The sequence below is a fragment of the Cynocephalus volans genome, chromosome 5 (genome assembly GCF_027409185.1).
Source record: "Cynocephalus volans isolate mCynVol1 chromosome 5, mCynVol1.pri, whole genome shotgun sequence".
Classification (NCBI taxonomy): Eukaryota; Metazoa; Chordata; class Mammalia; order Dermoptera; family Cynocephalidae; genus Cynocephalus; species Cynocephalus volans.
In genome coordinates this window covers 155,267,687-155,286,347 of record NC_084464.1, presented here as the reverse complement: position 1 = coordinate 155,286,347, position 18,661 = coordinate 155,267,687, and the positions used below count along the sequence as shown (strand labels likewise).

Sequence of the window (18,661 nt, the reverse complement as noted above, 5' to 3'; positions counted from 1 at the left end):
ATCATTTTTAAACGATTTCTGCCGTTAACCAACCTGACCACCCATCACATGTACTTGTGACATCTGGTAAGTAGGCTTAGGCTGTGGTTCTTTTCTCTTTCACAGTTCAACGCATACAACTATTTTCCACATGCCTTGCTTATTAGACAAGTACCACTGCAAAAGGCATAGAAGCAAATGCCCCAGATGAGAAGCAAGGAGACGTGGGGTCTGTCTAGTTGGTTTGCTGTCCTCTCATGAGCCTCAGTTCTTGCTTTTATAACATGAGGGTAATGGACTACATGATTTTTCATGTCCCCTGTAGCTCTAAATTCTATCATCAGATTTATATTTTTACTATAAAATAATATAAACACATTATTAAAAGAAACTATAACTCACCAGCACTAAGAAAAAAATAAAACTTTAATTGGGTGGTAAGGATATTAAAAGATGCTAAGCAAACTTAAGCCAGTTAGTTTTATGCTGCCTCATGTTATAAAGCTCACGTTTTAAGACACAGCATTTTCAAGGGCAAGAACTTAATCTAAGGAAAAGAATGGTGACATCACACAGTTCCTGACCATCCAAATGTGTAAAAGAACAATTTCATGCTATCATAAATCAAACTTACAGGGAGACATATTACATCCAGTAAACAACAAAAAGCCACAGATATAGTTTTTATTATTTTTCCTGGCCATATAAAACGAAGCAAAACCTTTTCAAACTAAAGACCTTAAAGAAGGAATCATTTCCACATTCAAGTGGTAATAATTATAGTCAAGATTCAGGCACAAAGCTGCAGGAGTGAATAATTACCAAGTAAAAAGGAAAAATAATAAACTGCTTGTATTAAAAAAAAAAAAAGACGTACTATAGTAAATAGGTTTGTATGATGCTCTTTTCACACTACCGACAACAAAAACCAGTCAAGACAAAACGTCTCCAAAGTGCTACTGCTATCTCTCACTATAGCTAGCTTACATTCTAAAACATGATCTTTTAAATTGGTGTAACTAAAGCTCGTAAAAACTGCTCTTAGGTGCTGTTGTTTGATATAGGTTGCCACGTTTGTCTTGTCTTTGTCCATTTAATCTTAAATTCTTTGAAGCAAACTGCATCTTTTCGTTTATAACTTTTACTTTGCCTTCCAAGACGTTCTGTATAAGCAGCCCTTCAGTTTATACCTGTTTGAGTTACACAGCTACAAGAGTCAGCTTTGGAATTCCAAGGAGGACGCTGATTAAAAATATCCTTTAGAAAACTTTACTTTGTTTTGGAAGGAATGTGCAAAAAGGTGCCAGTTATGTTGGGGGAAAGCGATCAGCTCCAACAAAACTTATTCGAGTAGCAGAGCGCAGCATCTTCTATAGTTAACATCTAGTCCAACAGGCACGCTCAATTCTAGACAGATCCATTATCATCATCCACTAGCCTGGTGGAAAGCTATTCCCTGATCAGTTCTGCTATATGAAACAAGGCACGTAGGCTCTGAGAAGCTTGAGTGTCTAGAGAGAATTCAACAATATATGAGGGTTATCTTCTTCATATTACAAAAAATACAACCTCTGCTACCCACCCTGTATTCCCACTAGTTCTTCTACAAGACAAAACAGCACAGTTGGGGACAACATTTTCCTACCTCATTAATTGGTAAAGTATGATGGTCCTGTAAGCCGACAATGTGTGTCAGGCCTCAACCTTCAGTTTTTAATAGTCCATTTCTGCAAACTGCAGAATTATAATTTAAAATTTTAAATTATAAAAAAAGCTATAAAGTTATATTATATTATATATTATAATATTTATATTATAAGTTAATGGGTAATTTAAAAATACAACTAAAATACAGCAAAATACTAACATCCATCTAATCATATAAACAACCACCATGCAGATCACAACAGAATATTTTTACATATTTTGTGAAATATGGAAATAACATTATATATGGGTGTGACAAAAGAAAACAATATGAAAAGAAAAATACCACTCCTTCCATAATTTTTTTCCATAAAAATAACAATACCTGAGTGTGTGGCACATGAGGACTATATCACTGAATGCCTCAGATCTGGTTACTCAAGAATTATTTGTACACTCTCTCGCTAATTATATTATTACATTCTTCTAATATTATAAATACTAATTTTTTTTGCCTCCCTCTGCCTGCATTTAATGAAAGATACACAGGCACAAGAAATCTAGGTACTTCTAGATACCTCTAAGCTAACATTCAAAAGATACAAAGTATGAAATTCAGAATTGTTGTATATTACATCTCAGTATAACCTAAAATACAGTGTAAATTTAAGAGGTTACGAATCACAAATAGTCACCTAAAATAAAAATAATTCTTTTAACAATTTTTTTTTACTTAATATGAGAATCTATTGTATATTCTCATTCCAGTTATTACATACTAAACTCTAAACTGCATTTTCTGTTAGTATTTAAATGGATAAAGAGAGCTGCCTGGAAGATCTAGTTTTGTTGTGCTCATTTCTATCTGCTGCTTTAGTTTAAGGCACATTTTCCTTTATTTCACTTTTCCACAAGCCATAAAAAAACTCATTTCTAATTCATCCGTTCGTTCAGCTTAACCTCTCTTCTCAGCAATTAAAGCACTCTGCGCATCCCTCATCTATCACACAGCCAGCTAAATAATGCATTGCGTCCCCCGCTCATCTTTTATCATCCCAAATGACAGGTATTAGCATATCTCCCCAGTCAATTACAGTGCAGCAGAATAATCACAGCATAATTGGGCGAAAGCCACTCTAATCACCAGCCCAGCAAACGCGCAGAATAAAAACTGAGTGGCAGTTCAGACAGGCCTTGCTCTTGTCCATGACTCTAGCCAACAAGCCTGGCAGATGTCCATTTCCCTCCTTTTAGAACATCCTTTAGGGAGGTCAACTTCCCCACACTTGCTTTGTAAAAGAAAAGAATGCATACACGTAGGAATGGGAAAGATTTACTATATGACACACACATACATGTGTCTAGTAATACCTGTGCTTGTGAAGTTTGCACCTACTATTAAATAACACACCATAAAAATTTCCACTGTCAATCAGAAAACAAAGTCATTTCATGAGTATATGTCATTAGAAGTTCTATTTTACAGCTCACATTAAGGTAAAACTAAAGATTAAATTTTTTTAAATAGAGGTTACTTATTTTCTATCAAAATAAAAGCCCTTCAAGTACCTACTTAGTAAAAATCAGAATTAAAAATTCAAAATTCTTAAAAATCAGAATTTCTCACTTCTTCCCAAATTACTCATTTATTACAGGTAATAGTTTAAACTCAAATATCTGTTGTTATTCTTACACTGCAGTAGCATTCAATAAATTTTTTAAAATCATGACGCTATTAAATACAGGTTAACACATGAAGACGAATGAAGAAGCTTATCCTTTTATAAAGGGATTAAAAATTAAATGACACAAAAATAGGAATGTAATGTGAGAAACTTGGAAGAAGATAGTTACAAACTTAAGACAAAATACTTTTTTAAAAAAAGTCTGAGAAATGTTCAGGAAATTTATTTGAAATTATTTTTAGAATACATCTTATAACTGTATTGATTTTACCATGATATTTGATACGTAATATCCAATGTAAGCTTATATGAAATTATCATTTTACCCAATATGTATTCACCTGCTACTCCATTCTTCATCTCCCTTCCCCCTCGATGTGATACAAAAAAGTCATTCTGAAATGAAAATTTAATTTGCAGAAGAGTGGAGGGAGGTTAAGAAACATTTCTTATAAAAATGTATGTGGCTTCTTAGGCAGCAGCTAATAAAGCGCCTAAACTGCCATGTGCAGCTAGAAAAAATTTTTTTTTAAATTTTCTAAAGGATTCAACTTACTCTATCTCTGTCACATACAGCCCTTGCCCTACTGTTCTACTTCTCTCCCCTTCCTCACTCCTTTTCATACATCCATCTAAGGCCACACCTACGGCAAGCAGAAAAACTGCCCAGCAACCAAAGCAAGGCCACACCTGAAGTGTGCTCTGGCCAGAGAGAGAAAGCTCCACATCCCCTCAGCCAGAGTCCAGCGTCAGAACAGGTGGAGTGGCCTTGCTGAGCGAAGTGGGCAGCAAACCAAGGCAGCAAGTTTTGCTGACCTGGCACATGGGAACACAGAACCACTGCAAACTGCATGGATGAATGTGCTGTGCACGAATGAATAAATTATGCATGGCAAAACCCTCTGCTGAGTGATCCAATAGCAGTCAAGATAGCAACAGAATTCAGGAAAGTATGAGAACAGGCTATTGTGACAACAAAGTAAACAAGATACGATATTCTTTACTTTTGTTATTTAGCATTTGTGATCTTTTCAACCACAATTCTGTCGGACAATTCAGAACTTCAATATACATGAACACACTAGGCAACAATACAGTATGAAAAAGCCAAGTGTAAAAAGACCAGAACAAAAGCAGAATTCAAACAAAATAGTCTCCCAGACTTTTTCTTGCTTCCAAACTTGTTATTTGTAAGTGAAAATACGAAACGTTTTATTTGCATTATCACTTCAAGAGCTCTGCATCATGCATTTTTGTTGGCAAATCTCTGCAAATGTACCCACAGGATACATTACTTCAGTTGTCAAATGGTAATTTTATTGCTTATTTGGGAATAAGTATTTTTACAAGTATTTATCAGTGATATATCTAGTGTGCAAGTATTAATTCAAAAGGTATTTTTTCCCCCAAATCTCATTTTTAATAATCATCCCCTAATATATTTTTTAATTCACATAAATATTCGACTTCACTTTAAGAATCCTTCAACATATTGGCTCTCTCAACACCAGCACTCTGACATTCTCAACTGACTTGCGAAAATTGACATGGCTTGGGAAGAAGCCAAATTTAAGGCGGGAGGACGGAAGAAGGAGGGCTTTCACCATCTGAAGAAACAGAATTGGCTTTAAAATTTGGCACTGGAGAGAACCTAAAACACACACAATCAAAATCAGCCCCCAGCTTCTCTGGGATATTTTCTTTGCTTCTTTAACAAAATCTAAGCAGCTTGATGATTATTAATAAGATCACAGCAACTCTATGCTAAGGAATTTTACAGGCAAGCCCAGAAACATGCCACTAATTAATTATATGTGCACATCCCAAATGAACAGGTGTTTGAGGGTGGAAATAGGAGAATACATGCATTTTTATTATTACTAGAAAATTAAGTCCTCAAAAAATAGTGCCAAAATAATGTCCCTAGAGAAAAACGGAGTCAATCAAACTCCAAATTATACAAATAAGCAAGCTTGCTTCCAGCATAACTCCTTGTCCCCTTAAAAAAGACCACCTGTGAGATCCACAGCTCATGAGTCCATATTTAATTCTTAACATCTTTTTACAAAAATGAACAGAATCTGACAAAAGCATGTATGAATTGTGCTACATTATAGTCTCCTCACTCTGTATATTCTCCACCATTAGGGCAAGACACACATTTCTGCACAAGGTACTCCCTAGATCTGACGACAGCTGCCATGTAGTCAACAAATCTATGGAAAAAGTCTACTATCTACCATCACAGGGCAGATATTTGGTTTAGATGAAATGGACCTCCTATTACACTTGGAACCCACTTGGTCATGAGAAAATATTTCTGATTTTTCATATAACATCCAAGCATATTCTAGAAACATCATACATTCCTTTCTGGGCCTACTGGGTACTTTTATGCCAATGAAATTCCACAGACATCTTGTGATCACCTTATACTTCCAAGAGCATACACACACCCATTCCAATCGGAATAAAAAACTCTTTAAAAAAAGTATTGTTTTCCTATTAAATGTAGATTTAAAATGATATGAGAGTCCTAATATATTGACTTGATCATATTAAATTGCCTACATCAGACCATTTTTCAGCGGTAAGAATGACAATTCTGTAAGATTCAATTTAATATATAGTTCCTAAACTTGGAGGACTAATAACAAGCATTGCTGTAATTTTGCGTAAAGTGCACTGGTCTGGGAGGCAGAAACTCAGGTTCTTACTTTGCAACTAGACATGGTCTAAAATAAGGCACTTTACCTCCCTCACCCTTCTTTATTATGGAAAAAAATTTGGGATTAACATTTTGGGTTACTTTTCCTCTTTGAGAAAATGATGGAAAAATAAATGACCAAGGCTCTAGACTTAGTCAAGGCAGCTCAGCTCTAAAGGAAATTAGAAAAGGAGACTAAAGGTGGCAGAAAATAAAATTCCTATATTTTGTCTCTTTTTACAAATTTTTGTCTGGGTTTATTTAATGGAAGGATTTGTTTGTGGACAAAAAACCATTTCTATTTTCCCATGACAATGAGAATACCTTAGACTAGTAAACACCAGCAGGAAGAAATCAGAATAATAACAAATGAGGACAGAGTTGAAGGTTTGACCTAATGACTATGGGAAGTCTGTTAGAGTGAAAGACCTGTAGAATTGTAGGGCTGAAAACAACTTTACTGATATGTATAAATGAATTTTCTAACCTTACACTGGGACTTAAAGTAGAATATAGTTCTGCTCGATTCCCAGTCAAGCAGTCTTAATTAAGTCTTATGTCGAAATAGCAGGAAAAAATTCCTCCAGAAATTAGGTAAGACCCCAACAACTCTCAAATAACTCCTCATCATTCCACTCAGTACCTTTCATTAGTAAGTCTGCCTCTTTGTCTCTCAATTGCATACGCTTTGGCCTTCATAGTCTTCTTTTTTAAGTTTTAAATTCATACATTCCTCTAAAGACAGAGTTGAAAAGCTTAAATATCCTTTAAAAATATAATTAAACATAACAAGGAAAACTGCACCAAAATATTACAGGTGAGTATAAATAAAACATTTTCCAAAAATCTATTCTAAATAAGAACACAGCAAATTTGTTTTAACATCAAACATGTAAGTGTTCAAACCACCAGCAGATGGCAGGAGCAGGGGCTGAGAAATTCTCTAACAAAAGAAGAGAACAACTCAGCATCACGGATTCCCGATTCCCAAATCTAGGAAAAACTGAGATCTTTGAGAATTGCTGTGAATTTTTCTTCCTCCTTGAGTCTTTCTTTTATGGGAAAAACAGCATTTTTTTGTTTTACCGATATGTATTCTATAATTTAAGTTTAGAGTCAATGACTGAAACAATAACAAACTTGGTTCTCAATTTTTCTAAGAATTTCTAACAGATATTAATTAAATAAAAATTTTAAATGCAAAAATATATTCTCTATATTATGAAAAGTAATATGAGTACATAATATTATGAACTCCAGAAGAAAATGTTTGTTGGTTTCATTTCAGTGACATTGTTACCTTAAATATACTTTCACCTAAGTTATATTCATACCCATTTAAGAGATTTAGCCAAGTAAATACACCCTGGTAAGAAGATGGAAAGACTTGAGAAGAGCCAGAGTTAATGTAGCTCTACAAGAGAAAAAAAAAAAAAAAAAAAAAAAAACAGGCTGGCCAGTTAGCTCAGTTGGTTAGAGTGCTGTGTTATAACACCATACGTATAAACTGTTTGTAAACAGAAGATTAATATATGCTTTTATGTGGTTACATTAATAAAAGGAAGAACTATTTTAATAGGTAAATCTTACTATGCTAAACTAAACAGTCTAAATCTGAAATACTATATTGATAGCCCTGAGGTATAACCCCAGGCAAATCAGTGAATAAATGACCCATTATAAGTGTCACCACTAAAAGGATGCCTAATTTCATGACCCTGCTTAAAATTTCTCTACTCTCAAAATGTAATGGCACATGTCAACTTTATTATAGTTTATATTTCTTTACTTTCCCCTCTGCTTTATAGGACTTTATTAGAACAGTAAAATTCCTTCTGTTCTCTACTCGTATTTTTTGGTCCCCAGTTTTTTCAATCAATTGAAAAAGTGGCTGTTCTAATCGTGAAATGTGCTATGCTAAAATGTCTTGTGTCATATAAACATTTGGTATCTTTATTTTCTAGTTCAGCTCTGGCTATAGAACTTATTGCAAAGATGAAAATGTTCCATATATTCACTGTGCCAATGTGGTAGCCACTAGCAACATGCAGCTAATGAAATGTGGCAAGTGCAACTGAAGAAATGATTTTAATTTAATTTTATTATTTTAATAAATATTTTTTAAATTTAGCCTTAAATACTGTAAATTTAAACAGCCACACATGGTTGGTAATTACCATACTAAATAGCACTGTACATTTTGGTCATCCAGAACTGTGCTGTCCAGTTGAGAACTGATTAAAGGTGGGAAAATCGCCAAGATGACACTGAAGATTCAGAAATGACTAAAAAGAAAAGGACTTTAAAACATAGTTCAAGCTGGAGCCCTATAAGCAGACTGGTAAGAAAAGAATGACAGCAAGTGACTCCCCAGTTTTCTCAATGGTCATTCTTCCGGTTATTGGGCTGGGAGGCACACACACAGATGAGGTGCCTTTGTTTTGTTATATTTCCTCGTCAGCCATCATGACGAATACTTACAGACTACACCATAACATTTAATTTGTACATGAAGGAGGTAAAACATGGAAGGTTTTCATAATGGTCAAATGTCAAAAGACAAGAATAAATCCAAATATGACTTAAGTTACTGCCAATTAAGATCCCCAGACTACACAATTTTCCACAATTAAAAATACCACTTTTTTTTTTTTTTTTTTTTTTTTGGCAGCTGGCCAGTATGGGGATCCGAGCCTGTGACATTGGTGTTCCAAGGCTACACTCTAACCAATTGAGCTAACCAGCCAGCCCAATGCCTTATTTAAAAAGGACAAAATTGATTTCATTTTAATTTTATCTGAAATTATATTTACCAGATGACTAATCCCATTGTTATTTATAATTTTTATAAGTCAAATTGGAATCTTATTCCATTTTGTATTATACAACAAATATTTCAATTAAGGCAATTATACCACAGAAGAGCATACAATTATATCCAAAATTTGTATCTCTTCTTGGCTTTCTATCTGGCTCAAGATCATCACAAAAGTTATATCTGAATGTAAGGTCCATGGAAGTAAGGGTTTATTATTCTTAGCACTACTTTCCCAGTTCCTGACACATAACATGTATATCCCACAGATATTCGTTTTAATGGAAAGCAGTGGAATGAAATAAAATAAAATCAATGAATATAACTGCAGAACTTGATTAACAAACTTATTTAAGTTAAACAAGATAAACTGCAACCAACTAGTTTCCAGTCTCAACTACACCCCATCAGCTGTTTCAACAAGCACTGACAATGAGTATATCTTCCTTCAGCTGGGCTCTACAGAGCGTCAGTATAAAATGACAAGCTAACCAATTAGTCCAGATATTGGGAGAATCAGTGAGAAAAATCACAGAATAGAAAAAAATACAGCAGTAATATGTAAACATGACAGGTTTTTTGCTCTTTGCAATCTCAATTGTTACACCATCAGTAGAACTCTTAAATCACCATCAATACTAAGACGGCAGTGAAGGGCACAGTATATTTAGGGGACTATATTAGTTGGAGGTGAGAAAGCCAGTGTGAACTCTGATTTTTTTTTCTCTAAGATATGTAATCAACCAAGATATGAATAAAAAGTAATACATAAGAGTAAACAAATTTAGGATTTACTTTAAAATCTTATTTTTAGATATTTTAGCTTAAACTTTTCTATATTATTTTTTAGGCACCTCAAACAAATACTAAAAATTATTGCCAAAAGAGGATAAAAGGTAAGTAGAGAGAAACAAAAACAATGTATGAATGTAAAAGAACAAATAGAAATTGTATTCATGTCTTCAAATATTAAGAGAAAAAATAATAAGACTACTAAAATCCTTAATTCTAGTCCCAACTTTTCAGGTAATGAGCTACATGATCTTAGGAACGAGTAACCCTTTGGTCCTGAACTTCCTCATCTATATAACATGGAGGAAAATCGACCATGTCAAGTTTTCTTCTTGAAGATCTCTTGCAGGACTCTAAGTAAGGGTAGTTCTGGAAAAGATCGATAGAGGGAAAATGTAGAAAAGGTAGGAAGGAAGAGGCACAATGAAGAGCAGGTCCTGCAGTATGGTTCTGGAGACACCAGCTGAGTTAGAGTTTAATATGCATCTCCTAGGCTTGGTTAAAATGGCTGGGGTGAAGGAGACAGTTTAGGGCTGGTGATGCCTAGGAAGAGCAGCAGCTAGAAGGGTACTCAGGAGTGGAGGGCTCTTGTCGCTTTGTGGGATTCTATGATGATCTACAACTGTATTTCTCTTTGTCCTGTTCTTTTTTAGAACACCACAATATGCTTACCCTTGATTATGATTAATTTTAAACTGACCTGTCCACATGTATTTTCTGTAATAGTTTATATCAAAAACTATAAAAGAGGGCATACAATTCAGAGTTTTCTTCTTCCAAAGAACATGCTAGCCAAAATAGCCTACCAAAATATTTTTGGATTTGTGGAATTCTGATGCCCATTTAGAATAAGACAGGTATAGAAAACAAATGAAATGGTAGTACCTATTTCTGTCCACCCACTTTTTGATAACCAAATCATATTATTGCCAAATAAGTAGGCACTAAGAATGTACCCCAGGAAATGCATTGTACTGAACAAGAGATAAATGTCTTAATCTTCGTCTTGGCTTTATGAACATTCATATTTAAGAAGCAGGAGGAATATAACTTGGGGTGTTACTGCCACATATAACCGAGAGAAGACTCTAGGAGGGAGCCTTGATGAAATGCAACATTGCACAGTTGTGGAGAAAAGACGAATCTGAAAAACCAAGGCCAGACTGATAGAAGAATCTACAAGCTGCTATTGGGGAGACCAAAGGTAGAGAAAGTTCCAAGGAAGAAGAGGTCAATGAAACTGCTACTACAAAGAGGTAAAGAAAAATGCAAAGATTGAATTGTTCTGCAAGATTTAGAAACAGAGAAGTCATTAGGGTCCTCAGCAAGAGAGTAGAGTAGGGACAGAGTTGAGGGCAGCAAGGAAGATGGGAAGTGCAGAAAGAGAGGTAGGTGACAGTGCACACTTCATCAATTCTCAGGACATTCAGAAAAAGAGAACAGGCTCTGGGGTTGACCCTACTGGTTCAAATCCCAGTTCTGTTATCGATTATCTGTGTAAACCTGAGCAAACTATTAAACTCCGAGTTTTTAATCCCTCACCTAATACTGGGGATAACAACAGTGCCCACACCTCATATGGGAGTGGATTAAATAAAAACTTGCTTCTTTATAATTCTTGATTTAGCTACCTACAAAAAATTAGAAGGCAAAGGACAGGTCATAAAATTTTAAAGTAATCTTCATAGAGATTGGTAAGATTTTTAAAGAAATTTATGAAAGAGTTATATTTACATATCCTTTTTCTTTAATGACCCTTGGATATTGTAATTACTCTTTCTTTTTACTTCCCTACTATAAATTTCTCTGTAGATCAGATCCCCATACCAGACAGCCGTGACCCCCCCAAAAAAATTCTCTGCAGAATTCATAAGCAACAAAACTGAATTTCTTACCCTTTTTTGTGTTTAACAGTATACTGGTTTTTGTTGTTTTTTTTTAATGAGTACATCAAAAAATTCATGGAAAGATTCATATTATCTTTTCATCTCATTTTTTCATGAACTTTTTCAAGTAGCCTCATATATTTGCTTAGCTGATTTACCATCTCATTATCACTAGCAGCTTTACTTAGTTCATTAATGATATATAAGGAAGTTATCTTGTAAAAAGAACCAACCCATGTTGGTTGTGCCTGAAACTCTATTTATTTTTCTATAGAATTATAAACTTTTTAATGTGTTTGAGTCTTGATCAAAAGTGAAGTCAAGAAGAGTGGTCAATAGCTTCTGTAACTTTCCTTTCCTAATACAGACATATATTTAACCATTTCTTATCTTGAAGAACCGCTTCTATTCACTACAATTCTTATTTTTTTAAGTATAGACAATTAAAAATTAATTACGCATCTTTATATACAGACCTGTATAGAAACAAACTCAAGAAAACTAAAGTTACTTAAATTCAGAAGAAACCACTCAATTCAGAACCACTATAAAATAGTTGCAGTGCTTAATATACTGTGAAATAGTTATTAGCTTTTCAGAGTCTAAGTTACTTTTAACTAAGAATAAAAGAATAAAACAGTATTTGTGTGAAATTAAGATTTAAGAAGTAGAAGAGCACAGATATTTCTCATTAGATTAGCTTAAAACAAATTAAATTCGGGCCGACCCCATGGTGCACTCGGGAGAGTGCGGCGCTGGGAGCACAGCAGCGCTCCCGCCACGGGTTCGGATCCTATATAGGGATGGCCTCACTGGCTGAGCGCGGTGCGGCCAGTCACAAAAAAAGACAAAAAAAAAAAAAAAAAAGAAAGAAAGAAATTAATCTCGAACTAGCCCTAATAGCCATAACAGTTTTGCATAACTATAAAACTGTTTTCTTGGGTTGTGCTTTTACCACATTCATATACAAAAATAGGGTTGTTTGTATCTCTGAGTCTCAGTGTTTAAGGCATTTTCCAGTAAGACTAATGAATTCACACTTCAATCTTAAGTCAATATTAATCTTGTAGCTTTTAGCTTGGTTTAGGAGAAGATGAAGCATACAGTGGCAAAGAATTAAATAGCTATTAACTTAAAGAAAGTAAAGAGAGATCAAAGGTTCATTACAGATCCTCACTAAAAGGATCAGAGACATACATGGGACAGACGTATACTCCAATAGACTTGGAAGTATTCTACTCATTCACCAAGATGATGCCATTAATGTGTTACCAGTTACTTTCCCCAGTGATTATAAAAACAGGAAAAAACGTCAATTGTGAATGTATTCAAAAACCTAACCAATGCTCAATACCTAAGACCTTTTAGGCAATAAGATAATTTTTGGAATTCAAAATATATTTGCCAATTCCAGATAACAAAGCAGTAAAAAATTTCAAATTTCTCATTTTTAATTAAACGTTTAAATATTTTGGTATAGATCTGCAAACGTGAAAAGGATCTAAAATTTTGAAAATCACTGAATTGTTGGAAGAAAGTTTCAAACTGCTGTTTCTACAAATTGAATTTAAGGCTACAAAAGCAATCTGCTGGGTTAGCCATAAAGCAAATGCCAAGCCTTACACAGTGAGGCAGACTATGAGAGCTGCTGTCTATGCTAATCTTCCATATTGCCGCATACTCAGTAAGGACGAAGGATTATGAAGATAAGTTCACAAGAAATGACGCTACAGGTCTACTAAATATGTAATGAACATTCCACATGCATGTTGGGCATTAAATAAAAAATAAAAAATTCAGGAGACAACCAAACGTAAATACTGTAAATAATACTACATTAGCCCTATTTAGAATTAATATATTTTCAGTAATTTTTGGCAGATACAGAAATATAAAAAAATTTAAGGTTACAAACTTCAGTTATAGCAAATATTTATAAAATATTACTTTTTCTTTTATGTTTTTATGACATAAAATCTCACTGTTTATGACCTCAAAATAGTTTTTATTTTGGTTGTATTGCAATGTCATCTCACCTATTGTTACTGCACAACTATGAGACTGTGCTTTCAAAATGTCAAGTATACAGAATGGAAAATCGGGGAAAAAAAACCCTAGAAAAATATAAACAAACAATTTTTTTTTTTTTTTTTTGTGACTGGTAAGGGGATCGTAACCCTTGGCTTGGTGTCTCCTGCACCACACTCAGCCAGAGAGCGCACCAGCCACCCCTATATAGGATGCGAACCTGTGGCCTCGGCGCTTCCAAGTGAGCCACGGGGTCGGCCCTAAATAAACACTTTTTAGTGTTAAGTCAAAGCTGTAATGCACATAGGAGTCAGGTAAGAGTAATAACCCATATCTTGTGCTGTAAAGTTTCCACCAACCTCCCAGTTCTTCTCTACTTCTGACTTGCAAATTGATAGCACGTACTCCACACTCTATACTTCTGCAACTTTATATGAAAATGAAATCAGACTTTCCTAATAAGTACCTCCTTCTAATTTACCTGTATGGCTTAACAATTATTCACAAATAAGTACAAAAGGCAAGTCATATGATAAAGAATACAGGTCTGGAAGATTATAATTCCTGCTCTTGTGTTCTCTGTTCCTGAGCTGCTCTCCCTGCCTTCACCCTGCACACCCCAGCAGTTACCAGGCCCTGCAGATTGACTTCCCAAGGATTTCTGTCCTCTTCCCTCTGACATTCCTTCCACCATGCCAGCTCAGCCATGCATTAACTTTCACCTGGTCTATTCAATTGCCCTTGACGGGTCTCTGGCAAATCCATCCTCCAAAAAGTGGCCAAAGTCATCATCTATCTGAATCTGACCACTACCTGACTTAAAATCTTTTAATAGCTTCACATTTTCTGCAGGATAAAATTATCTGTAATCTCTCCAACCTCACACCTTGTTACACAGGCAGAATTTAACTACTTTTAGTTTCCTCTGATATTTTTCGTGGTTGTTCTCCTACTTGAAAATAGCTCTCATTTCCCTTGCCTTTCTTTCTTGCCTCAATATAAGCCAAGCCCTTCAAACCTCAGCCCAGGGATCAACTCCTAGAAAGCTTTCCCACTCTCATCTCTACTACACTTCCACAGTCTTTGGCATATTTCTAGTACGGATACAATCACACTGTAGGATAATTTATCTGTTCACAGGCCTATATCTGCCAACTGACTGTGAGCTCCCTCGGAAAAGGAGCTGGGTTTTAATTTGGTTGATTAAACCATAGGGGTTCAGTATGAAGCAGGGATGGTGAATAAATCAATGAATAAAGCTGGAGCTGTGAACTAAATACAGCACTCTGATAACATCAGCTTTTATATTTCAGTACCCCCAAACTAGGGGGAAATTTTAGTAAACCTTACTCCACAGCTAATTAAATTTAAAAGTCAATTACTACTACATGAAAGTCTTAGTTTTCTTATACTGTTTCTCATATCCTGCACAACAAAGAAAGACGGTAAAGAAAATAATATCACAGTCTATTCCTAATCACAGTAAAAGGGAAATCTTAAACTTGTGAAGATTTTTAAACCTCAGCATTTGGTTTAAAAATAACAAGCTCTGTCTGTTGAACCTTCAAATCCACCTAGGAGTACTGATGAGACCTACATGGTAAACTACATCAGACTACACACCTTGAGTCCAAAGGCTGCATCCTCCGAGGCCAAGACTTCAACCTGAAATCATAAGGAAAAAAATAACTTAGGCACTGTCAAATACCTCTTTGAGTCTAGCTACAGAAGCCAGAGCACAGGCGTGGCCTGGAACTAAGAGTTCTGAGAAAACTGGCATTCAATTTATGTCAGTTGTCAAGAAAGAGAGATCTGTGAGTATCTTCAAGAACTTGGTGGAAATCCCAGTCACTGTCCCAAGTTTCGGTTTTATAACGTGGCCTATCAAATGCACCTATCTGCTAGCATGTGAACATGGTTGTACAAGTTCCTCAAAATGATCTAGGAAGTTAGTAGAAGCAGCCTTTTTACTTAACTCACAAGATGTTGCATATACTTTTGGATCTTTTACTGACAGTGAGGGGAAAGTTTCCCTTCGTAAAACAATCTCATCATGCTTGTGTGCTACTAGTAGTTTCTTATCCTACTCAGATCAGAGTGGGCAGTACTGAATCTCTGGAATGCTGCAGAGCAAGGGTTCCTGAAAGCAGTACTCTGGAAAAGGCAGGCAGAGTCTAAGCAACAAGCTGTGAAATGATGACAAAACTTCAAAATTGCCTGTCAGTCTCACACATTAGAAGACAGAGCTCATTAACATGAATTTAAAAAGGTGCGTGGAACAAGATGTGTATTGATAATTACTGTTTTTAAACATAATTATTGTCTGACGTATAAAGCTTTTAAGTTTAACTACAACAAAATACCAGTGTATGATGGAAAAGAGCAAGGAAAGAAGGCAACAGAACAAATCTGGGTATTTTTAAAGAGTCTGAGGAAGACACTGGGGGTGGGGCAATCCTATCAGACTGTAACAGGCTTCACTGTTAGTTTTACACTTTTTAAAATAGGTGTCTGTGCTAGGTGTTTAAGAGGAAAGCACAAACGCCTATCTAATGGCATCTTGCTATAACGCAAAACTGGATTCTTTCTTTGGGGGATGTAAATTCAGAAATCCTTCCAATAGGATTGTCATCCAGTATGAAAGTAAAGGAGTCAAAAAAGGAACAAGAAAATAAATTGTATTCTCCAACTGCTTTATTCCAAGTGAGGCTCACCCACCACCTGGTATCAAAAGAGGCTGCTGCAGGAAGGGAAAGAAAGGCATGATTAGGGATTGAGAAGATGAACAGCCTCGTTTTGATGAAAACCATATGTTGCTGATACCAAATATGATTTTAGGCTAACGACTGAAATGCTGGATGAACTATAGTAGAAAATCATTATAAGATTCACTGACAACATTTATGTTTATACTTCAATTACCAAAGCTGTTAGATTTACAAACAAGGCCTTATTATAGACTTTTAGTCTAGGAAAGGGGAAAAAAAGCTATCTGCGTTTTACATATGTTTGAATTTCCCAAGTCCTGCAGTTCACAACACTAGGTTACTAACCTTAAATATTTTTTTACATTAAAACCTCCGATCAACATTGAAGACTTTAGTTACAGGGAAAGCACAACAACAAATTTGCTGAATCTTCACTACTGTGAACATTACATGACCCTCTGCTTGTAAACTATACACATAGATCATATCTGCATATCTCAGTCACTCAATACATTTGCCTCAGATGTGATATTTTAACACACATACAATTATTTTAAAAATATATTAAAGTTTAAATTTGCAAAAACCATCTCTCTAGTGAGTTCTGCATATTTTAACATATTATAAATAGTCAAAGTAGCAAGAAAATTCAATAGCAAACAAATCTATTTAAAGATATGGCTTTCATATATTTGACAACTTGAGGTGACAGCAAAGCAAAGCGTTCATGTGGAATTTAGAACTCTCCATGTGGCTGTCTCAGTAGACAGAGACACTAACAAACCTTGGGGATGGGAGGAGGGAGGTGGGTCTCTTCCTTCACCCCAGATTTTATCTCCATCAGGGCTCAGAGAAATGTTTTAAAATTCCTAAGTATTATACTTTTAACCCAATTTAATTATAGCAACTTGATGAAAATATTTATATTTTGTTCAAAAGCACTATGATTTAAATACATATGGACCCTAGTATGGTATCCTTTATATTTGCTATTTCTATAAGATTTGAATTTCAGTACCTACAGAAAAACAGCTGATTTAAAAAACATGAGATCATTCTCAATTTGATATTGAGGGTATCAATGCCATACAAAGGTTTCCTTGTTGAGTCTAAGCATTTTTACTTTCTAAGTTGGAAGGAATCCCCCTCTAGTGGGAGTAAGTGAGTATTTCAACCTTCACACATAATTTTCAGGTGTAGTTATTAAACTTATCAACAGAAATCAACTAAGCTTTTTTGTTCCAATTGTAATAAATTTGAATTTTTAAAAAAATAAGTCAATAACTATTTTATATTTCACAAGCCAAAACATATGTAATTCCTATACAAAAACTATAAATAGGTTTGTGTTAATATTAAATTTAATTTATACAAATGTGAAATTTAATATCAAATTTAATTTGGCTATAAAGTAATCACAATCTTAAGTTAAAACAAGAATGAACAACTGGAAAAAATTAATAACATTCTCAGTGGAAAGACTTGATAATGTACTGAGGAGATAACAATGTTGATTTCAAAATACTGACTCTTTGCCTCCACTACTAAAGCATTAACAAATACTTTTCAGATAATAATAACATGCAGAGTTTTGTGTTTAATGTCCTTAGAGAGTCAAAGTGATAAGTTTCACTAGGTATTTATACGTTTTAAACATCCACTATACAGTCAAAAAATAAATTCAAATTCAGAAGTAACAAGATGAGATTATTCAATGTTGTCATTTTTCTCTTTAAACTTCAGTTTGGGAAGACTTAAAACTAGCAGTATACAAAATCATCAAGAAAAAAGTCCACAGGTGTTAATCACATATAAAATTAGAACGTAATAGCCAATGTTCTCCTTCACACATGCTGTAACAAATGCAAAGATAAATTTGAATACTCTGATGAGAAACATACTTGACTTCAATGGGGGAGAGAACTTTTCAAAGGTTCCTGAAGTAAGGGGTGTAAAGGGCTGGTGGTTTAAGACAACAAAGCAGAGTCTTCGTAACTCCAAAGACAAAGCTCTTTCCATGAAATCACACCATACTGCAAACAATGCTACAATCAACACTTTATAACACAAGGGCCCAAAAGGATTCCATTCGTAGAGAACTTCTAAGAACACTGTGACAGTTCAATCTGCAAAGTTCAGCAACAGCTGCGCCATTTATAGTTCTCACTCTACTCAAGCACAAAAATCTTCAATTTGCTTCTCTCCCAATTACCATACGCTCCACCTCCACCACAATAACACAAATCACCTTCATTTCCAATCATTCCAGTAAAAAAACTGGAAAAAAAAAATGAATTCATAAATTTGGTAGTAAAACTAGATAGTCTTTCCTTTCTCTTTCACTTTCAAAGTCCTTTTCACTTTTACCTATAAAGCACAAATTAAAAGTACACAGAATACTAATCCCAGCAGCA

The 18,661-nt window shown here is 34.8% G+C and overlaps 1 protein-coding gene across 4 annotated transcripts in view; it reads right to left on the bottom strand.

The window, feature by feature from the left end:
• Window positions 1-18,661, bottom strand: part of ARID1B (AT-rich interaction domain 1B) — a 405,100-nt gene that overhangs the window by 148,891 nt on the left and 237,548 nt on the right. For 3 of the 4 annotated variants that reach the window (XM_063096175.1, XM_063096176.1, XM_063096178.1), the window contains exon 5: window positions 15,163-15,204. The exons of the other annotated variant lie outside the window; for it this stretch is intronic. In XM_063096175.1, coding sequence (XP_062952245.1) covers window positions 15,163-15,204 — 42 coding nt within the window. The remainder of the gene's footprint in view (window positions 1-15,162; window positions 15,205-18,661) is intronic. 4 annotated transcript variants of the gene reach the window in all.